Here is a 21,789-nt window from a genome sequence, read left to right as displayed (position 1 = left end):
CAAACAAAGAAAAGCCCTCGTCCCCAGGATTGCCCTCCCTCCTGTGCCCGCTGTAATTACTGAGCAATAGCAGCCTTAGGTTGCTCATCTCGTGTCTTGGCACTGCCGCCAAGATTACAAGGTAAATTTCACCTGGTTCGGGAAACCCGATAAAATCTCGAGGTGCGAGATCTCTGTTGCTGGGACACTGGTCAAGCCTTTCAAGTGAAGGGGCCTGGAACTGGAGCAAATCCTCGGTTCTTCGCTCTCGCAGCTGGCGAGCCTTCACAGCTTGGTACTACCACATCTGGATCATCCTGTACGACGTTCCTTTTTTTTAAAAAAAAAAATAAAAATTAAAGAATATTGGCACTGCTAGGGGCAGTTCCTAAGGAACCCGATTACTTAGGCTGCAGGGAGATATAAAAGGAACTATTCAGACTATCTAGTGGTTGACTTAATTTTGTGTCTGATTCTAGCAGAGCAAATGAGTAGCAGAGATTGAAATCTCAGCCCGAGCTAGTAAAGACTTGGCGCTTCCATTTGCAGAAAGTTTTAAAGCCGGGTTACGCTGCAAGCGACAGAAGTGAAATATAACTGTCTACACTCCAAAAAGAAAGAAAAAAAAAAAAGGAGTTGTTTATATATGTTAACTATTAATTTTATCACATAAATTTTATTTTTAATTCTTATGTTTCCTGGCACACCCGCTGAAACCGTTTTGCTGCTACTAATATGCCTAATATCCAACGAGTGAAATAATGACATGTTACGCTGCCATTAAGGGTTGCCTCTACTTAGTAGTGATTGAAGTGCCTTATCTTCTCAGGTATCAAATTGTTAAATTACAACACAAATGGGAGATATTCGGTTTTAATGTACCTTTTCCAGCTCTCTCGGCAATAACAGCTGTTCTCAGTGAGTTTTAAAAGTACTCTAAAGCCAATATTTTGAGAATATATGTTTGTCAAATGAAAACACGTCAACACTGGGAATCAGCAAAACGACACAAAAATAATCTAAAAATAAAAAGCCATGGAAGAATTAGACCAAAAGAAGCAAAGTGTAGAGTTACGTTTTTCCACACACCTAAACAAAGCTGTGTGGTTCCCCTGCAGGAATTTGTTGAAACTAAACAATTTTATTAGAATCTGTTCATTTAGAAAGACAGGTTCAGGAAAACAATTGTGATCTCAATTGTAGACTCAAGTCAGCAATGGAAGTTCCCACTAATTTTGATACCTAATTTTACCCCGTGGCTTTAGAAATACCTTCGTGTAGTTGGAGAAGACCTCGGATGGAGTTAAGGTGGAGGAACTTGAGAACGCGTGAGATCGTCCTCAATGTCACACCTCCTGCAGCGGTTTAAAAAAAAGCCCAAAGTCACCTCACAAAAGCATGGGAGCTTGATTTCAACAGGCCAAAATAAATGATAATTAAAAAAAAAAAAAAGTTAATGGATAATACAAGGAGATATGAAGTTATTCACATGGAACTAGCTATTCAGGTAAAACAGAAGAATTTGTTCAAGTGCCTAAAAAAAAGTGTGATTGTTTGGGTTATTACTAAACTCTACTGTTTTGCAGCACTTGCTTTGCTTAACCATTTGCATTTCTTCCGACCCTTGATTTGTTTCTCTCAGAAAAACTCTACTATTTACTTCTTTTTTTTAAAAAAAAAAAAAACCACGGCGTGTCTGAAGTCTGTATGGTTCACTGGGAGTTCATTGGGATATATTTGCAACTCCTGAAGCAAAAAGCTGATATTTTATCTTTAGAAGGAGTTACATTTTTTGAACTTATTGAATTTTTCAAAGATCAGCATGAAGAGTTCTGATTAAATGCTTGCTTCAGCGTTTTAAAGGCTTCTTGTGTCCCGGTTGCCTAAGGAGGTCGTACGTTACGATTGCTCTGTAAACATCAGATTGTACAGAATTGGCTCTGCATACCACGCCGGGCACACAAAGAAGAAGTCAAATGGCTTATCTCTCGCTTATCAACTAGTTTATTTTTCATGCCAAAAAAAAAAAAAGAGGCTATATTTTTACAAGAGCGACTGCTGCTTTGTAAATAATTTAATGGCTTCTGTTAAGTAGAGCTGTCAATTTTGCGAACAATATTAAAAGGAGATTTTCGTTTGACCGTGGGATCGCCTGTTTTAAAAAGCATTTTTATCCCTGAAAGTCCAGTGGATGACACTGGAGAATGGAAACAGCTTCCGATTTGCAGACACAAATCCAAAAGAGGACAGATACGGTTAAATCCCGACACGTCTCCAAGCAGGGAAGAAGGCGTGAGATCTCATCACCTGCGCGCGGTGTTCAGAGAGCGTCCCGCTCATTAAAGCGTAGCAAAACTTTTTAGCGGACTTGTAAAGCTATTTGGCGGCTTTAGACGGACGCTCGATGTAGGAATAGCAGCTATCAGCGAATTTTGGAAATGCAGAATGTACCTTTTGTGGAGGGTGCGGGGGGTGGGATGGGTGGGTGTACAACGTTATCCTAATACTGATCATGACAAATGGGATTTTGCAGATAAAGGTTTTTAGCGCAATATAATTCAAATGATCACATCTGATAAATGACTTCAGTGATGAAACAACAATGTTAGACACAATACCAACGCTCAGGTTTTTAAAATTCAAATTCAGATTCAAATCCCCAGATCCTAACACGGTAAGCAAATACTAGGTTACAATTAAAAACCGCGAGAGTTTATTGTGCAATGAGCTGAAGGAAGATCCCAGATTACCTAAACACAAAATCTTCGGTGCACTTCGTGATACCTCCAACGCTAGCACGAAGCCGAGTCGTTACCAAGCACCGAACCCCAGCCTGAGCCCTCATCTAGACGTGAGGACCACCGCCCTCTCCCAGCTCTGTGGCATTGTTGCTAAAATCCTCCCCTTTTTAATTAAATGTGGGATACGGTGCCTCTGGTTTGGGAAGGGCTGTGTTGTTTAAACAGTGTTCCTTGCGCATTTGGTTTTTTTTCCTGCTGTAACGCTTCTCACAGGGAATACGGTCCAATGTCCCACAACAAAAATGTTTATTTCTTTACTCTGGAGCTCCTATCAGATGGTTTTGTGGCTTTGAACCGCTCCTGGCATCTGATCCTATCTAACGTTCTACTGCAATACTGCAGCTGTATACCCAGACTAGAATAGGCTCAGTCCTCGTAACTTGAGGTCAGTTTTAGATATTTAATTTAGATATGAAAGTGCAAAGAAATCTCTTTGTGCTCCCGTGGGTAAGAACCCTCCTTATCCCCCAGTTTTGCCTACAAATGTGCTTGCATATGACACACTGCTCTGTTTTCCAGGAGGTTCCTATGGATCCTGTAGCATCATTTAGCAAGGTGTAACTGCGCTGCATCCACAGTCAGTGGCCATGGTTATAACAGCTCATAGCGTTCATATATTAGAAATATGCCACATGAGGACTGGATACATCCAAATTGTTAGCCCTCTCCACCTTACAAACCTGCCAGGTCCCGCGCAGAGCACGGGCGTGGGTTACGCTGAAGCGATCGACGCGAGGGGGCTGCGATTTATTCAGATCTGGTTCTCAGCGGGTACGAGAAAATGCAAATTAATAGTGTGATGGAAAGAGATCAAGACAAAGCCGACCCAATCTTATTTCATTTCCTTCCTCAATACACGCTCCTGTCTCGGCATTTGACGTTCCGCAATGCCACCGCTCCTTGGAGCTGGGTCAGCCTCAGGAGCGATGTCCGAGGAGAAGCCATGGAGATTGCGTATTGGTGAAAGTCTGTAACTTTATGGGGATGAGTTGTGTAGGCCTTAGACATTACTGAGAAGGTGAAAAAAGAAAAAAAGATTAATTACACCAGCTTGACTCACACCGTACGTCTTAGCTTTGGCATTTAGAAAACTAACAGGTTTAACATTTTCCTCCTTAAAACCTAAGTCCAAGTGAAGAAGGAGGCCCTTCAGGACCGAAGACTCAGTTCCCAGGCGGAAACATGGTAGTGAGAGCCGCGTCCCCATGCAGATGCTATCAAAGTTTCCCCCGCGAGAGCTGCGGTGGATTTTGCCTACACGTACAACACCAGGGATTTTGTTTAAGCCCTTTCCCAGAGTTCTTCAAGCATATCATTTCTTGTGCGCCTTTGTGAGTTCTCCATATTGCTCCCCTCCTTCTCTTGGCTGCTTGCTCTGCAACAGGCTCCAAGGAGAGAACTCCAGAGAAACCTACTTTACTTGTCCTTGATTTGAGTTTTCCAGACATAGAGCATTGCTCATACACCCATTTTCTCCCCTCCGTTTTTTCCCTTTGGATTTTTTTTTACTCGAGGTAGAGGAGAAGGTACACCAGGGTTGGTTTATCTCCTTTATTTATTGCGACACAGTGTGCGTGCTTGGAGGTGTGTTGCCCCTGACTGAGTTGGTTGTTTTCCGCGATTCTCCGCAGGTGGGGAACGGCAGCGCAGGCGGAGAATATCAGTTGCCTGAGAAAGCCAAATCGGTTGCCACACTTTGCCCTCTCTCGTACCGCAGATGCTAATAATATTTAGGTAGCATGAAGAGTAGAAATAGTCCGCAGCAATCTTAATGGCATTAGCTTTTTAGGACTTGGAGATTCGGCAACGCTTACAAGTAGATTTGCCCTCCGAAGCATTCTGGGTCTCCGGCCAAAATGTAAACTAGCAGTACGCTCGCAAGAGCATTATGTTGCTCACACTGCCCATGGTGTTGCCATGGGTATCGTGCAGATTAGCTTCTACAGGGTGCGGGAAGGCAGAGAACAAGGGGAGAAAAACAGGATTAAAAAAGAAGAAACGCAAAAGGGTCTTACGATTTTGAGAAAAATCTTTTAAAGTCTTTATCTGTAACAGGATATTTTTTTTTTTCCTTAATCCAAACTCTACTAGCCTGGGGTTAGATTAATTTTTTTATTTATTTATTCTAAGTCTCACACCTAGAATATGCAATTCCTCCTCTGTATTTTTCAGCGTATTTTCAAACAATTACCTTCCCCAAAGGGCTCAGACTGGAACTTGGGAATTGGAGGCCCCTCCTTCACCTACTTGAAAACTTCAGGTCTTGATTCTCAACCAAAATATTTTGAAACAAAGCCGAGGAAAGTCTTTATTTTTGAAGGAAGGCGTTACACATACATCATGTGGGGGAACAGTCCAATTGATACGACTTTGATCCGTATGGTGACAGTGAAATACTCACAGGCAGCAGCCTTTGGCAGCCAACTAGGCCTTCTGTAGGTGACAGTTTAGAGAAGACATTTCCTCCTCGCTAAGCTAAAGCCAACACACACCCACTCACTCCCTTCCAAAAACTCTTGGATGTGTTATTATTGCTGCTTGTTAGCTTCTGGCCTTCTTTTCAAGGGCAGAAGTCAAGAGTGAAAGCTCTACGAGTGTATGGTTTTCCATTTGATTTGATCCGTTACAAGAGCGGACACCCACGTCCTTATTGACATCTGAGGCAGAAAGTTGTTGGCTTGATTGGTACTTTTACATTAAGTAAGCCTGATACCATATCTTGATTCATCTTAACAGGACTTCTGGGGCAGTCAGACGAAGAAGGCGCGTCTCGCGAAGCTTTCGTTGACCGACCTTCAGAGCGTGGAGGAGAGTGCGACCCCCCTGCTCCCGGTCCAGCCGTCGGACCGCCAGCGCAGAGCTGCGCCCGCAGGTGAGCGGCGTAGGAAAGGGCACGTGGGCAACTCGGGTGTCCGTCAACAGCGTTTCGTAAGGCCAAGGAAAATCCTGTATTTCCGTAACAGAGAATGGAAGGGAGGGGGTGAACAATTAACGAAAATACTTTTGAAATGTATGTTTGATATTCTGAACTTTCCGGACAACCTCAGTTGTCACCCGCATCATGACCGCAAAGGCAGTAAAACATTAAGACACTAAGCAGGAACTAGGGAAGACTTGGAAGCCAGAAGGACATGGCATGGACACAAAGCGATCTCCAGAAACAGACAGTTTGCGAGCATTTAACGTGCACTAGCACAACCGTTTTCAAATTAAATCAATTGGGCAAATGCAGCCGTCTTCGATGAATGTGCAGAAGAAATTCAGCAGTGGAAAAGCAGCAAATTAACCATGAAAAAGAGAACTTTTTAAAAACTAGCACGATCTTTACAGCTTTCTATAAGCTCATCGCTAGCTTGGGATCAACAGCCCTGTTGATGATCTTTCAAGAGTTGATTAAAACCCGGAACTTGACCTGTTAGGAGAGAAACAACAGGTCTGACAACTGTGGATTTTTTTTTCAAGAAGTGCGTATGTGCTTTTGTTGCTGGCGAACCAGCGCACCGCCTTGCAACGGATGGGAAAATACAGTGAATCTCTGCAGAGATTTAAAAAGCGTTTATTTCTCTTATTTTTCTTTGTGTATTCTTCATAGAAAAGAAACAATTATTTGTTCCCAGTGAGTATACAGATGCGTTTATTTTTATTTTCTATGCCCACTGTATGTGGGAACATTTTTAGTAAACCTAGTGTGGGTACAACATTGAACTTCCACATTGGCGAATCATCCGTTTGTCTATAACTGTGCTGAACACTCTTCGTGTGGGCAAGAAACATATTTCTTTCTCCTTCTGGAAAGCTGGATATTACCTCGTTTTCTGCCTTTCCTCACACAAGGAAACTGAGCTTTTGCAGTATTAGATATAATATCCATTACACCGGCTGCACACTACTAGTGAAATAATTATTTTATACGTAGTCTACAATTTTTAGGATGTAGAACACTGACAGAGATATCTAATGGATTCGGAGATGGGACCTGCTTTTAAAAATATAGTGCGTAATTATTCTCTCAACTTTGGGGATGGAGATAGCGCTGTGTTGATATGGGCAAGTAATAAAGTCAGCAAGGTCATGCTGGAGACGGTCTTGACTACAGAGGACTTCCCAAGGGCGCCAATAAAAGGAGCTCCTTTAACAGAGCACTGGAGCAGAGACTAATCCCAACACGCCTCCGATCCGAAGGCATAAACACGCTGTCCTCCCTTCAGCTCACCTTTTCCCTTTCGGAGGTTGCTATGACTCACCCGTCTCTGGCAGTGCCTCGGCTGCCTTCGTCAGGCGTCTTGGGAGAGAGATTGCAGAGTTCAACTTTCCTCCTACTCCCAGGCTCTCCAGCTTGACCGCGTTCGCCTCTGCCAGTCCTGGTGGGTCACCAAAAGTTGTTGAGTGGCTCCGTGCAATCGCCGGAGCTGCAGAAACCGCCGGGATTTCCTGAGGACTTTTGTTTGCCTCTTGCCAGGTTGGTGAGTAGCAAGCAAGCTCCCCACCCACGCCACCAGCTCCTCCGCCTGCTGACACCCAGTGCGCGCAAGCTGACCTCCCCCGGCAGCACCCAGAGGTTTTTTTTGGCTGTGAAGGAGAACTTCTCAGGGCTCCCCTGGCTGGTCGCAGCGGCTCAAAGCCTGCCAACATGACTTGGGGTTTTAAATGCGTGTTGTCCCAGCTGGCTGGGAAGATCACCTGCTGAGGCACAGGTGACTCCAACAACCTCTTCTCTGTGCTTAAAAATAAAAAAAAAAAAACAAAACAAAACCAAAAACCAACACAGACGGTTACAAGCATATAACTGTGGGTTGTTTTGCCTCCAGTTTCACAGAGTTTGTTTCCCATAATACATCTGCTGCCAAGACTGCATCAGACTTCTTCGTGTGGGAAGGTGATTAGGGAGGTGATTCTGCCCCTCTACTCCACTCTTGTGAGATGCCACCTGGAGTACTGCATCCAGTTCTGGAGCCCCCAATCTCAAGAAGAACATGGACCTGTTGGAGCAGGTCCAGAGGAGGCCATGAGGATGATCTGAGGGCTGGAGCACCTCTCCTATGAGGAGAGGCTGAGAGAGTTGGGGCTGTTCAGCCTGGAGAAGAGAAGGCTCCGGAGAGATCTTATGTCGGCCTTCCAGTGCCTAAAGGGGCTACAGGAGAGCTGGGGAGGGACTTTTTACTAGGGCATGGGGTGATAGGACGAGGGGGAATGGCTTCAAACTGGAAGAGGGCAGGTTTAGATTAAACATTGGGAAGAAATCTTGCACGTTAAGGGTGGTAAGGCACTGGCCCAGGTTGCCCAGAGAGGTTGTTGAGGCCCCATCCCTGGAGGTGTTCAAGGCCAGGCTGGACGTGGCCTTGGGCAACCTGGTCTAGTGGGAGGTGTCCCTGCCTATGGCAGGGGGGTTGGAACTCGATGATCTTCAACGTCCCTTCCAACCTAAACCATTCTGTGATTCTATGTGAGGAAATTTGTGTAAAGGAAGGAAGGGTTCGGATGTTAGGAACCTACGTAAATAAGGACGTTCTTAGTTTGCAGTCATTGCAATGTTTCTTCTCCCTGGCCAAGACTGGAGCACTGGGCTATAACTAATGGCATGAAACGCCAGATCCTGCACCTAGGACGGAATAACGCAGTATAAACTGGGAGAGGAGTGGCTGGAGAGCAACCCTGCAGAAAGGGGTCTGGGGGTGCTGGTTGACAGAGCATATGAGCCAGCAGCATGTCCTGATAGCCACAAGGGCAACCTGCATCCTGGGGTACATCGAACACAGCATAACCAGCCAGTCAAAAGAGGTGATTGTCCCTCTCTATTCAGCCTTGGTGTAACCTCACTTTGAGCAGTTCTGGGCTCCATCATTTAAGAATGGTTTGAAGGTCCTTCAATGTGTCCAGAGGAGGGGAACAATTCTGGTGAAGGGCTGGAAGGAACGTCTTGTGAGGAGTGGCTGAGGGCTCTGGGGTTGTCTAGTTTGGAGAAAAGGAGGCTGAGAGGTGAACTCATGGCTCTTTGCAGGTTCCTGAGGAGGAGATATGGAGGAGGTGCTGAGCTCTTCTCCCTGGGATCCAGGGACAGGACATGTGGGGATGGTTCAAAGCTGCGCCAGGGGAGGTTTAGGCCAGACATTAGGAAGCATTTCTTTACTGAGAGGGTGGTCAAACACTGGAACAGGCTTCCTAGAGAGGTGGTTGAGGCCCCAAGCCTGTCAGTGTGTAAGAGGCATTTGGACGATCCCCTTAATAACGTGCTTTAACTTTTGGTCAGCCTTGAATTGGTCAGGCAGTTGGACTAGGTGATCATTGTAGGTCCCTTCCAACTGAAAGTCTGGTCTATTCTGTTCTGCTCTATTCTGTTGTGTTGTGTTGTGTTCTATTCTATTCTATTCTATTCTATTCCATTCCGTTCCGTTCCGTTCCGTTCCGTTCTATACTAGAGATTTGGCTGCCTGATCTGAGACATCGGCAGAGGACATATAGTTTATAATGGGCAGGTGGTTACGCAGCACTTGGTGAAATTTCTCTAAATCGATCCCACGTGCGAACCCAAAATTAAATCATATTTGCTTTCTGCTGCTTCAGTGAATCCGCTCAAAAAATGGTGACGCCGACGCCTTACTGAAATGCAGCGAAGTTTATGAAATCGCAGCTGTATGGTGCTTGCAGCTGAACATCTTAGTAAGTGCACAGCAAGATTATTATTATTCTAACCGATTTCCCACATCACAAATTCATATCTGACATTTCCACTGTCCACTTCTTCCCAGCCTCCAACCACTACCTGCGGTTTCAAAATCAATAATCAGGACTCATTCTCCCTCCTGTAAAGGCCTTTCGTTGTTCATTAGCTTGGTCATTTTTTGTTTCGTTTATTGACTTTCTCCATTTCTCATGCTGTTTAACGCTAGTCTTCAGTGTTTATGTATTCTGCTCATCGGTGAGATAAATGTACATCCTGAATCATTTCCTATTTCCTTCTTAAGTCTTTCCCCTCAAGAAAAACGGAGGAAGAAAAATTCCATTTCTATAGTAGATTTACCGCTGTTCTTCCCTGTTCCCTCATCCCATGCCAATACAGCCTCCTGTCTTGGCCAAGTCACTTCAGCTGCGCTTTATATATATATTACTGTAGGCAACTTGTTGATTTACCTCCTCAGCATCATTTAAATCCATGAGATGTTGTCTCTGACGACTTGATTTGTAGTCTGGGGAGCAAGGTTAGTCTAGAGCTTTTCTTTGCTTCGTTCCCCTGCACGCTGGCGTACTGTGACTTCCTACAGCATCGCCTTTCTGGTGAAGTGACAAGAGTCAGCTCAGGTCCGGACTCCTGAGCGTTGCCCCAAGTTTAACGCGAGGGAACATACTGCTGCTCTTTCTTGATGCTTGCCAGTGCTGATAGCTCGTTTCTGCTGTTATCCATCACAAGTCCCCTCTGGGTCACAGACCTGAGCCAAAGCGACATTGAAGTTGGATCTAACTTAACAGTTGAACCTGCTTTGAGAAGAGGATTGGGCTGGATGACCTCCAGAGCTCCCTTCCAACCTACAATCAATCTGTTCGTTGCAAGTCAAGCCTCCGTTTTCAGTGTCGTTAGTCTTGCAATAAAAACCCCACAACCTTATCTATACAAAGCCAGTAGCACCGGTCACGTGCACTTGGCCTGCATGAATTCAAGTGTAGATGAGAGTACTCCCAGGCTCTGCTGTCTCCAGGGTAGCAGTGGTTCCCCTGATCTCCACAAGACACCATGATGGGACTTCAGCAAGATTGGGAGGTACTTGAGGTACTTGATGGCAGCTCTTCCGTCTTTCCCAGAGACTTATGTTCGTCTGTCTTGGCTTTACACCTTTGTGCCAGCTGGTCACACCAAACCCATGAATTGCATTTCTAACGCTACCACCCCTGTCAGACCCAGACACTGTCCCAAATCTATATCTCACCCAAGTTTCTAGAAGCTCATCTCTAGCATATACCCAGATTTCTCTTTCCTGTATTTCAGCTTCAAAAAAAACCCAGCTTCGAACAAAACCTTTGTCTTGGGACAGCTGAGGCGTATGTCATGAATTACACCTAGGGAGAAGCCCTGGGCAATCTGTGAAGGCCAACAGAAGACATTTCTGTGTAACTTACTTAATAAACCTTGTTACTGACACCCTTTGGGGAGCCTAATGTCTGCATATGCGTAACAGAGGCCCAGTTTTCAGGCTGCCCGATTAACAAATCACTGCAATTAACTCTTCCCGTCATCATCTCCTTTGCTGCCCTGTCTAACAAGGAAACCCGTAGCCTGGGATGGAGATGGGGACGGAAAAGGCTGTAACCAAAATGATCATTCATAAAAGAGCGTCAAGGGTTTATCTCTCTGAGAACTTATTCTAGGCAGAGCCTGGCCTCTCCTCTTAACAGTCAGGGAACAGAGAACTTAGTCTGGGACTAAAGTGTGTTTTACAGGCAGAGAAAATTGGCTTAACTCCATGACATTTTATGAAAGTAGCAGTAGTGTGGCTGTGGGTGCAGAACGGTAGTCAACTTTCTGAACTGCGCACACATACGCGGAGTAAGTTATAGGCAATAAAGATTTCCGGACGGCACTCCAGATAGAGGTATTTTATTTGCTGCGTGATTTCTTTCACTCTGACATGAGCGGGACAGTTAAATACCGCCAACAATGCACAGTTCAGCGAATAATTTTACAAGACAAAGCTCTCATCTCTGTCTTACATTTGCCGTTGACCGTGGCCATTCTCTCTTCCCAAGCGTCCCATATGTTATAGCCTAGCAGTTCTTGTCCTCTCAGTATTCTTGTTACCTATTTATGGAAACGTTTTGATCAGCATAACCCTTTTGCTGCCGGTAAATGAGGAAAACATTGTCAGAAGGTATGGACGCTGTTTTTCGGAGGACCAAGGTAGCACACTCATCCTCTCGGCAACGCGTTCAAGGAACTGGTCGACTCCCTGTGGGACAGCTTGTTTCTGGATGAGTCAACTGGTGAGTGCCTGTGACCGTGCCAGAATCCGGCACGTAAGAGTCAGCGCAGAGCTATGGCTGCAGTCACTCTTCTGCCATTGGCATCGGTGACGGCGGTGTGGGCTCCCACCCCGCCGGTGTGTCGTTCTGCTTCCTCACCATAATGCATTGTGGGTTTAAATATCTTGCACTTGTTGGTAGTGTCAGGATGTGTGTGAAGCTGGGTTGGGTTGTATTTTTTTTTAGCTTATTATCCATCTTCCTTGTTCCCATCCCCTCAACCAGAACTACTCCTATTTTAATTAGGATGTCTTTTATTTTAGTGCAAGCGATTAGGATAGAAGTCAAAAGTATGTATCATGACAGTGATTTTTATCATAAAACTTTCTTGTTGCTTGTGTACTTAAAAATACACATATTTCTACAGCTCTATGAGGTTTTTATTTAAGCTCAGAAGCATGTTTGTGTATTTTGAATCTGTGGCATCACTGATCAAACCTCAGGAAGCATTAAGAGACAACTGCACAACAGTGTTCATCTCTGTACATGTTGGTTATTAAATCAGCATAAAGAGGGAGAGAATTAGAGTTATGCCACTGCATCCCCTTTTGTGCATCACGTAAAAAAAACCCAAACATTAAACAGATTTCTTTACTCTTACTCCGTTGTTTCATGCAATTAAACAAAACCAGCATTCACCACCATTGTGGCACTTCTGTTTGTTCTTCCACCATCGGTTATCTTTTTTCCAAAGTCCTCTTTAGCCAGGAAGCGAACCTCGTCTTAAAATAGCAGGAATATAGGCTGAGAAATATGGTCTGCCCCGGGTCCAGGAGTAATCCTACAAGCTGCTCTGTCTGCCCTAGCAATTTTCGGTTCCAAAGTAACCCCATTAAGAGGTGTGTTGTGGTGACGCGGTGTAGGAAATTCATGGTGGAGGTGGGATCCAGCAGCTCTGTGGGGCTAATCCCGCCCGGTCGCTGCAGCCCTCCCCTCTCATTCTTCACCGTTGCTCGGCCCCGGTGAAGGCAACAGGAGCTTCACGTGCATCGAGAACGGCGACAGCGGGCAAAGACGTGTGGCTCTGCGCGAAGTCGCACTCTCAGTTTCCCCATCTGTAAAACTGGGATAATAGTTTACCGACTTCAAAGGGGTGTTGGGCAAATGAATCGGTCAGTGATTAATGAAAATACCTTGAAAATACAAAATTAACTCTTCGTGCTCGAGATCCATCCAGGTGCGCTCCGTGGCCTCTTGATTCCAGACAAAGGTCCTCTTGATTAAATTAGACTGCTAATGTATTAGCGCGTTAGCACACTTGAAGGAAGAAAAGTTTGAAAAAGCAATTTGGCTTCGTCACATGAGCGGTGTGTATGCTTAATGGAAATTTTTCCAGCATTCACAAAACAAAGAAAAATCAATAAAATGTCTGCCAACTGTTCCACTGAAAACATTTTATAATCTATAGCGCCGAGAATCCCGAGCCAAGATAAACCAGCGTTGCTGACAGAAAATACTGACAATTATTTTACATTGATTCAACTTGGCCCGGCCCAGACTGACCTTGTTTATTCATCTCAGTCTCTTAATTCATATTAACTTGGCATCGAAATGGGACATGTGGCATGTGGGCTGAAGACCCATTTCTGTATCTTAGACTCAGATAAATGTAGCACATTGAGTACTTCCAGTGCCTTGAGCTCTTAGGTAGATTTATATGCATTAGACAGAACTGGTTAAGTTCCTTTTATCCCCGCCGGGCTTTTCGTGTCTGTTGACTGTAAAACTAGAAGCTCAGTAGAAGTAACATCTTCTTCTAAGCCTTCGGATATACATGAAATCCTCCCAGTCCTGGTCAATTTTAAAGACACGTCCAAAGAGGATGGAAGGGTTTAAGCTCTTTTAAAAACATAAAAATAGAAGGGTTATGGCAATTTGGCAGCCAAAAAAAAAAAAAAAAAAGCAATCTGCAGGTCTCGGCAGAATCCGAGGCTGTGTGTAAGAAAGCTGATCAAGACACTACGGAGGAGATAATGGGGTCGAAGAGCAGAAGAATCCCTCCGTTTTTGCAACCAGCATAATCTGGTCTCCAATGAAGTTTCTTAGTTTCTTTTGCTAAACCAATAAAGCTTAGCGTGATGGGAGGGTTGCATTACGGCAGCTTAAAAATGTCTCGGGAAAGCTGATGAGGAGGGTCGCTTGGAGTCGCTTTACGGACGCCCAGCTGCTTGCAGAGCGACGGGTAGTGCGAAGACGAAGGCGCAGGGAAAATCTGAGCATTCTCCTTAATTATTTATGTTCTCACCGGTAATAAAGGTCTTTTTTTATGCCCGGAGTGTATTATTTGTATTCTCAAAGCCCAGCCAGGTATCACATTATGGCAGTTAACAAGTCGGGTGCCGCATTAAAAAAGCCTTCGCGTTTTCATTCTCATGACGACACTTTCATAGCTGAAAGCCACCCTCGAGGAAAACACTGCTCGAGTCAAATGTGACAACGTCTACGGAGGAGGAAAAGCCACCCAAGTGAGGAGAATCTCCCCTAGAGGGGTTCGAGTTGGCCTGGCTTGAGATGTTTAGGGTTTGTTTTTTCTCTTTTCAACTCCTGCTTGCCGAAGACAACACTCCCTGGGACTTCGCTGGGCACTCGGCAGTTTGTGGATGGCAGGACGAGCGGTGAGATAGCACAAGATAAATTCCAAATTTCCAGTTCCACTACCTTGGGAATTGATTGCCTTTCCACACGCCTACGGAAGCAGAGATTAATGATGAGTGAAGAAACCGAGATGAGCTCCCTGGGACTTCGCTGGGCACTCGGCAGTTTGTGGATGGCAGGACGAGCGGTGAGATAGCACAAGATAAATTCCAAATTTCCAGTTCCACTACCTTGGGAATTGATTGCCTTTCCACACGCCTACGGAAGCAGAGATTAATGATGAGTGAAGAAACCAAGATGAGCAAAACCTTAAAAAAATAAAAAAAAAATAAATCCATCTGCATTTTCCGTAATGCATCACTGGCATTTTCCTCCCTGCAGCTCCTTCACAGCTTGGATTTCGGTGATGGAAGTGGTGTGGGGACAGGGTTTAACAGCCAAAAAGAAAAAAATAAAAAAATAAAAATCCCAGAAAATCAGCGCTGCCTTTTGGGTCTGCCATCCTCCTCTCCCACCATCCGCCCCACCGCCTCCCCGCAGGGCTGCCGCGATGCCTGGCGCCCGCTGCTTGTGTCGCACATCCCCCGATCTGTCCTGCCTGACAAAACCTTCCCTGCTCCAAAAACTACCAGCTTTACACCACGTCTTAATGACGGGGACGGTGCTGGGGCGACTGCACGGCCAAGTGCGTGATCCCGGTGACGCTCAGTCAACAAACTGATAAAAAAGAGCTACAGTTTGTGGGCAGGGAATTACGCAGGCGCTTGAAAAGATAGAAAACAAACGAAACAGCTCTGCCCTCCTCTGCAATATCTCCCCAACTCTTCAGTCCTTGCTCCCTCCCCTCCCATCTCTCTCACATCTCTTTTGTTTTCAAAGACCCACCAGGCGCAGGCGGGCAGAGGACACCGAGCGCGAGCCTGGAGCGGATGGTGGCACCACCACGACCCCCGTGGAGAAACCCTTGTCCAGCAGCCGGCAAGGTAAGCGAAGGAGTTGCTTTTAAATATGCGCAAGGGGCTGAAGCTAGAAATAATGGTGAATGGTATCTTGAGAAAGAGCTTGGATCTAGAAAGAGAAATAAGGCGGTGGCATTGCTTGCGCACACAAAAAAAAAAAAAAAAGCAATCTGCAGGTCTCGGCAGAATCCGAGGCTGTGTGTAAGAAAGCTGATCAAGACACTACGGAGGAGATAATGGGGTCGAAGAGCAGAAGAATCCCTCCGTTTTTGCAACCAGCATAATCTGGTCTCCAATGAAGTTTCTTAGTTTCTTTTGCTAAACCAATAAAGCTTAGCGTGATGGGAGGGTTGCATTACGGCAGCTTAAAAATGTCTCGGGAAAGCTGATGAGGAGGGTCGCTTGGAGTCGCTTTACGGACGCCCAGCTGCTTGCAGAGCGATGGGTAGCGTGAAGACGAAGGCGCAGGGAAAATCTGAGCATTCTCCTTAATTATTTATGTTCTCACCGGTAATAAAGGTCTTTTTTTATGCCCGGAGTGTATTATTTGTATTCTCAAAGCCCAGCCAGGTATCACATTATGGCAGTTAACAAGTCGGGTGCCGCATTAAAAAAGCCTTCGCGTTTTCATTCTCATGACGACACTTTCATAGCTGAAAGCCACCCTCGAGGAAAACACTGCTCGAGTCAAATGTGACAACGTCTACGGAGGAGGAAAAGCCACCCAAGTGAGGAGAATCTCCCCTAGAGGGGTTCGAGTTGGCCTGGCTTGAGATGTTTAGGGTTTGTTTTTTCTCTTTTCAACTCCTGCTTGCCGAAGACAACACTCCCTGGGACTTCGCTGGGCACTCGGCAGTTTGTGGATGGCAGGACGAGCGGTGAGATAGCACAAGATAAATTCCAAATTTCCAGTTCCACTACCTTGGGAATTGATTGCCTTTCCACACGCCTACGGAAGCAGAGATTAATGATGAGTGAAGAAACCAAGATGAGCAAAACCTTAAAAAAATAAAAAAAAAATAAATCCATCTGCATTTTCCGTAATGCATCACTGGCATTTTCCTCCCTGCAGCTCCTTCACAGCTTGGATTTCGGTGATGGAAGTGGTGTGGGGACAGGGTTTAACAGCCAAAAAGAAAAAAATAAAAAAATAAAAATCCCAGAAAATCAGCGCTGCCTTTTGGGTCTGCCATCCTCCTCTCCCACCATCCGCCCCACCGCCTCCCCGCAGGGCTGCCGCGATGCCTGGCGCCCGCTGCTTGTGTCGCACATCCCCCGATCTGTCCTGCCTGACAAAACCTTCCCTGCTCCAAAAACTACCAGCTTTACACCACGTCTTAATGACGGGGACGGTGCTGGGGCGACTGCACGGCCAAGTGCGTGATCCCGGTGACGCTCAGTCAACAAACTGATAAAAAAGAGCTACAGTTTGTGGGCAGGGAATTACGCAGGCGCTTGAAAAGACAGAAAACAAACGAAACAGCTCTGCCCTCCTCTGCAATATCTCCCCAACTCTTCAGTCCTTGCTCCCTCCCCTCCCATCTCTCTCACATCTCTTTTGTTTTCAAAGACCCACCAGGCGCAGGCGGGCAGAGGACACCGAGCGCGAGCCTGGAGCGGATGGTGGCACCACCACGACCCCCGTGGAGAAACCCTTGTCCAGCAGCCGGCAAGGTAAGCGAAGGAGTTGCTTTTAAATATGCGCAAGGGGCTGAAGCTAGAAATAATGGTGAATGGTATCTTGAGAAAGAGCTTGGATCTAGAAAGAGAAATAAGGCGGTGGCATTGCAACACGCGCTTGTTTTGCGTATACTTGGCAGGAGGACTCAGCTACCTGCTCTTGCGACGTAGAATAAGTCGCCCGATCATATGAATCGCCTTATCTTGCAGTGCTATTTAACAAAGACGGGCGAAGCGTTGATTAGTTTCGGTTGTTGTTGGAGGCACGCGATGGCCGGGTCCTCCGGCAGCAGAGCCCCACCAGTCCCGTTGGCCCGTGAAGCAGCTTTTTACACTGCTGCTTCTGCAAGGGGTTCTGGAGCAAATGGGCTCAACCGTCCAGCCTCGGCAGCATTCGGTATCTCCATCAGAGCACGTTCAAAGGAGTGGAACGCTATAATAGAGTAGTGCGGCGTGAGAAAGTCATGGTTACAGAGTTGTCCCGTAAAGTCAGCCAGGCAGGGATAGGTAAGAGTATTTGCACAAGGGGTGAGACGAGGATTTTTATCTTCTGCCTTGTCCGGGTGTCTCATCACTATACTGGCAGGGCTGTAGGAACCGAGCCAGTCTGCAGGCGCGGAAAGTCCAGGTGTAACTGCAGTTCCTGTGGCCACAACCGAAACCGAAGAGTTTCAAGCGAGGTGGCTTTGGGTGAGCTTCCACGTTACAGCGATGCCAAACCAGCAGCTTGCCACCATCGACACGGGAAGGTCCTGCCTCCCCCTCACTGCCGCCTTCCACCCGCGTTTATGGGATCACACATATTAACCCAAGCGGAAAAAAAATAAATAAAAAAAAAATAAAGATTTGTTTTCTTTCCTGTGGGCTTTTGTCCATCCCCCCCTGAAGCCAAGGGTGTTTCTCGGGGATCAGAGGACACCCCAGACGGCACCAAGTGAGGGGCAGAAGCGCATCGCCTGCAGCAGGACTTCTTTTTGCTTTTGGCAGCTGTTAATTCGGCTCAAGCCGTAACACGAAGCCTCATCCTCGAGCACCTCCAGCAGCAACCTGACAGCAAAACCCTCCCGAGACACAAGACGGGCTCCCTCGCAGCCCGTGCATCCCGCTCCCGCCAGCGGCTCCGCACCGAGACGGGAAGATGCGGGAACCCCGATTTATGGCTGGGCTCGCGTCTCCACACTGCCCTATCCACAAAAATCACGGTCGCTTTCACTTGGTGTAGCGTTTGAGGGAATACACATATTCTACGTGTATAGACTTGTATAAGCAATATATTAAATATTTTAATTCAGCCGTTGAATAACAGGATATAATATAGCTGTGTCCTATCAAAAAATGAAAGAGTTACCTAATACCGTACCCTTGTTTGTTTGGGTTTTTCAGTGAGTTCAACAGAATGTAAATAACGTGGTACTCTTCTCTCTTTTTTTTTTTTCCGAAGGAAATTTGAGAGCAGTTCCTTCAGAGCAGGTAACGCATTTCTGATTTATTTTTTTATTTCTGCTTATTATTATTTACTCTATTTTGCAGCTTCCTGAAACTCCCCGAGCCTGTCCCTGCAAGCTGTCTGCCTGCAGGGCTCTCGCTGAAATTGGTAGAAATGCTCCTATACCACGCTGCTAGAGCGGGGCTTCAGTGGCAGCTTTGAATTAAGCATAAAAAGTAAAATAAAAAAAAAAAAAGTTATTATTATTATCCGATGCCCATTGGATGGGACCTAAGAAAGAACTTATTGTCCTCCATCCACGTTCGTCTCACACGAACTGGCTGGCGCTCATATTGGCGCTTTCAAGAGCGAGACCACAGTGAGGAGGAGTGAAATACTACCCTACGGTTTCATGATTGCTTTGAGCTGATTTAACTGCAAGGTGCTGCCAAAAAAGGTGGACCATCCCTTCCCCCCACCGCCAGCCTCCAATCCTATGTCCTCCTCCCTCTCCCACGCCGTCTCAGGCGCTCGCGGGCTTCTACCCCCGCGAGAAGCTCAGCGGAGCAGGAGAGGAGGAGAAGACCTCCACCTGGGTAGGGGGATACTAATGTGTCCCCCAGATCTTTCGGGTCCCTGCCATCTCCTGTGGGGACTTTCCCTCCCAGCCCAATTTGGTGCCCCAGGTGGTTGGGTGTCGGTGGGGCTGTGTGTAGAGCACATAGATCCTGTCTGCAGCACTGATGAGTCAGCAGCGTGCAGCACCAATGCAGTTCTACTTTAAAGGAAAAACTAAACTAAACTAAACTAAACTAAAATAAAATAAACTAAAATAAAACAAAACAAAGGAAGAGGAGAGGAAAGAAAAAGAAAAAGAAAAAGAAAAAGAAAAAGAAAAAGAAAAAGAAAAAGAAAAAGAAAAAGAAAAAGAAAAAGAAAAAGAAAAAGAAAAAGAAAAAGAAAAAGAAAAAGAAAAAGAAAAAGAAAAAGAAAAAGAAAAAGAAAAAGAAAAAGAAAAAGAAAAAGAAAAAGAAAAAGAAAAAGAAAAAGAAAAAGAAAAAGAAAAAGAAAAAGAAAAAGAAAAAGAAAAAGAAAAAGAAAAAGAAAAAGAAAAATAAAAAGAAAAAGAAAAAGAAAAAGAAAAAGAAAGAAAAAGAAAAAGAAGAGAAAAAAGGGAAAATAAAATAATAGAATAGAATAAAATAGAATAAAAAAAAAGAATAGAACAGAACAGAATAGAATAGAATAGAATAGAATAGAAAAGAATAGAATAGAAGGTGTCTCATGGCAGCATGAATAAAGGCACAAGAGTGGCTGTACTTTAGCTTCCTCCCAATTACAGCTATTGTTGAAACTTTTTATTTTTTGAGGCTGAAGCAGTCAATGTTTGGCCTCAGTACAAACAGATCATTTTAAAAAAAAAAAAAGGAAAGAGAAAGGAAATGCTTCGACCTCCCAGCGGAGCAGGATGGCACTTATTTATTTCTTTCCTTACAAAACCAGCCCGTGCCAAGTAAAATCGTGCTCTAAGAGCTGTTCTACCAGTCCCGAAGCGCTGGAGAACAACACGCACCAGCCCCACCTCTGCAGCCTCCCGCCGCATTTTCCCTGGGTGGAGGATGGGGAAAAGCTGGGGAGCAGGTGACGGGGTTGCCCTGGCAGGAAATCCCCGTGCTCAAAGGGACAACCAAAGGTGGCCTTTGGATGGCTTCGGTGGCCAGAGGAGAATAAAATGTAGCAGCAGTGGCAGTCTGGAGGCACTGATGGGATTCCTGGGTTTGCAGCTGGGTGAGATGCTCCTTGCCCCCACGTTAAGCAGTTGGATTAATGAACTGAGAAGTTCGTTTGAAAGCTCTGGACTATCACAATAAAACCCACGAGCACAAATGGGAGCGACACAAAGAACAAAACTTTGCCGTCACATCCTTAAGGACGTACACAAGGGAGCAGTCGGAGCATCCTTTGGTTCCGAAAGGTTCCTGCCGCCAAGCGGTCACCGTAGCTAAAAGCTGGTGGGTCAAAGCGTGACCTCCGCCACCCCGGGTGGAGGTACCCTGACTTCCCCACACGTCGCAGAGCTTCTTGTGCACAGGGAAAATGGGGCACCTCCAGCCCTCGCTGAGCTGCCCTGGTTCTTGCGGGACCCAGAGGAGGGAGGCAGCAGCTCTGAGGAGCACTTGGGTTGCAGAGGGAAACGAGACGGTGGTGCACACCAAGGTTTTTTGGGCTAGGAAAGCCATCCACCCACGCGACACTTCTGGGAATACATTTCCAACACCGTTCTGCCCTGACTTTTAATGACGTGTGGAAATACGGAAACCTTGCAGCGACTGGGTACCCACCGACACCCAGCAGATGAGAGCAGCCCCTCTCTAGCTGGACTGACCTCTGTCTTCCGGTCAACCCGTCCCAAATCTGACCCAACCCCACCGTCAGCAGCAGCTCTACGCCCAGACGCCACCACCAGCATTTGATGGGCAGCCCATCCCCGAGGTCCCCCTTTTCACCCTTCTGCTCCCCCCGCCCTGGGGCTGGCGTCCCTCCACCGCCGCTTCCCGCACGTTGCTTCAGAGGGAGCCCTCACAATACCGGGCTCGGTGCCACGCAAGGGGAGCACACCCAAAACCCAGCCCTTCTTGCACAGTCAATTCTGCAGGAAGAGCTCCGCAGCTGCGAGCCGGAGGATTTTTTTTTTTCCCCTTTGTCCCCCTTCGCCGGGTCGTTGGCGAAAGGCTGAAGCCAGAAGTGACCTATCTACCCCCGGTGCAACTGGCCGTGGGAGCCCCGGTGGGGACGTACCCAACACGGACCCAATTTTTTTTTCTCGGTGCATCGTAACGCGCCTCTGCCTTGCTTGCTGCTGCTCTCAGCTATGAGGAAGCTTCTCCTCCCTGAAACTCTAAAGATCGTGCAACAAAAATGTTCCCGGTCACCTGCCAGAGCAGCTGGCTGTCACACAGCCAAACAACGCTCAAGCAGTTGAACGAGATTTGTCTTCTAGAAGGAAAGCCTCAGCCCTACAGCGTGCAAGAGGCGGCTCAGAGGCAAGAAGGTGCTACTGCAGGGGCTGCCGGCGTCCCCACAACAGCGGTGCCGGTGGCTTGGGACTAGCGGAGGGCACCCGTGTCCCCACTGCAGCCCTTTGGTGCGTGGGTGGTGATGGATGAGCACCATGGTGGTCTCAGCTCGCAGGTAGGACAAATGCCAAGTTGGTTTGGGACCGGCGGTGGCCAGAGCATCCCATCACTGGGGACGAAGGTGAGGATGGCATAGGCAGATGCTGGAGGAAGCGAAGATAAGCTGCGTTTTTTCTCGCCCTGCGCACGGCTCGGTTGGGTAC

At 46.5% G+C, this 21,789-nt stretch overlaps 1 protein-coding gene across 1 annotated transcript in view; it reads left to right on the top strand.

The window, feature by feature from the left end:
• The window catches only part of WDPCP (WD repeat containing planar cell polarity effector), a gene marked incomplete at its 5' end in the record, with an annotated part of 94,832 nt that extends 73,272 nt beyond the window's left edge, over window positions 1-21,560 (top strand). The window contains 6 exons of the mRNA XM_009895602.1: window positions 5,517-5,652; window positions 15,264-15,367; window positions 16,914-17,017; window positions 17,374-17,530; window positions 18,011-18,241; window positions 21,355-21,560. Coding sequence (XP_009893904.1) covers window positions 5,517-5,652; window positions 15,264-15,367; window positions 16,914-17,017; window positions 17,374-17,530; window positions 18,011-18,241; window positions 21,355-21,560 — 938 coding nt within the window. The remainder of the gene's footprint in view (window positions 1-5,516; window positions 5,653-15,263; window positions 15,368-16,913; window positions 17,018-17,373; window positions 17,531-18,010; window positions 18,242-21,354) is intronic.
• Window positions 21,561-21,789: the final 229 nt, after the last annotated feature.

Source organism: Charadrius vociferus, unplaced genomic scaffold (assembly GCF_000708025.1).
Source record: "Charadrius vociferus isolate BGI_N301 unplaced genomic scaffold, ASM70802v2 scaffold372, whole genome shotgun sequence".
Classification (NCBI taxonomy): domain Eukaryota; kingdom Metazoa; phylum Chordata; class Aves; order Charadriiformes; family Charadriidae; genus Charadrius; species Charadrius vociferus.
This window is presented reverse-complemented; position numbering and strand designations above follow the sequence as displayed.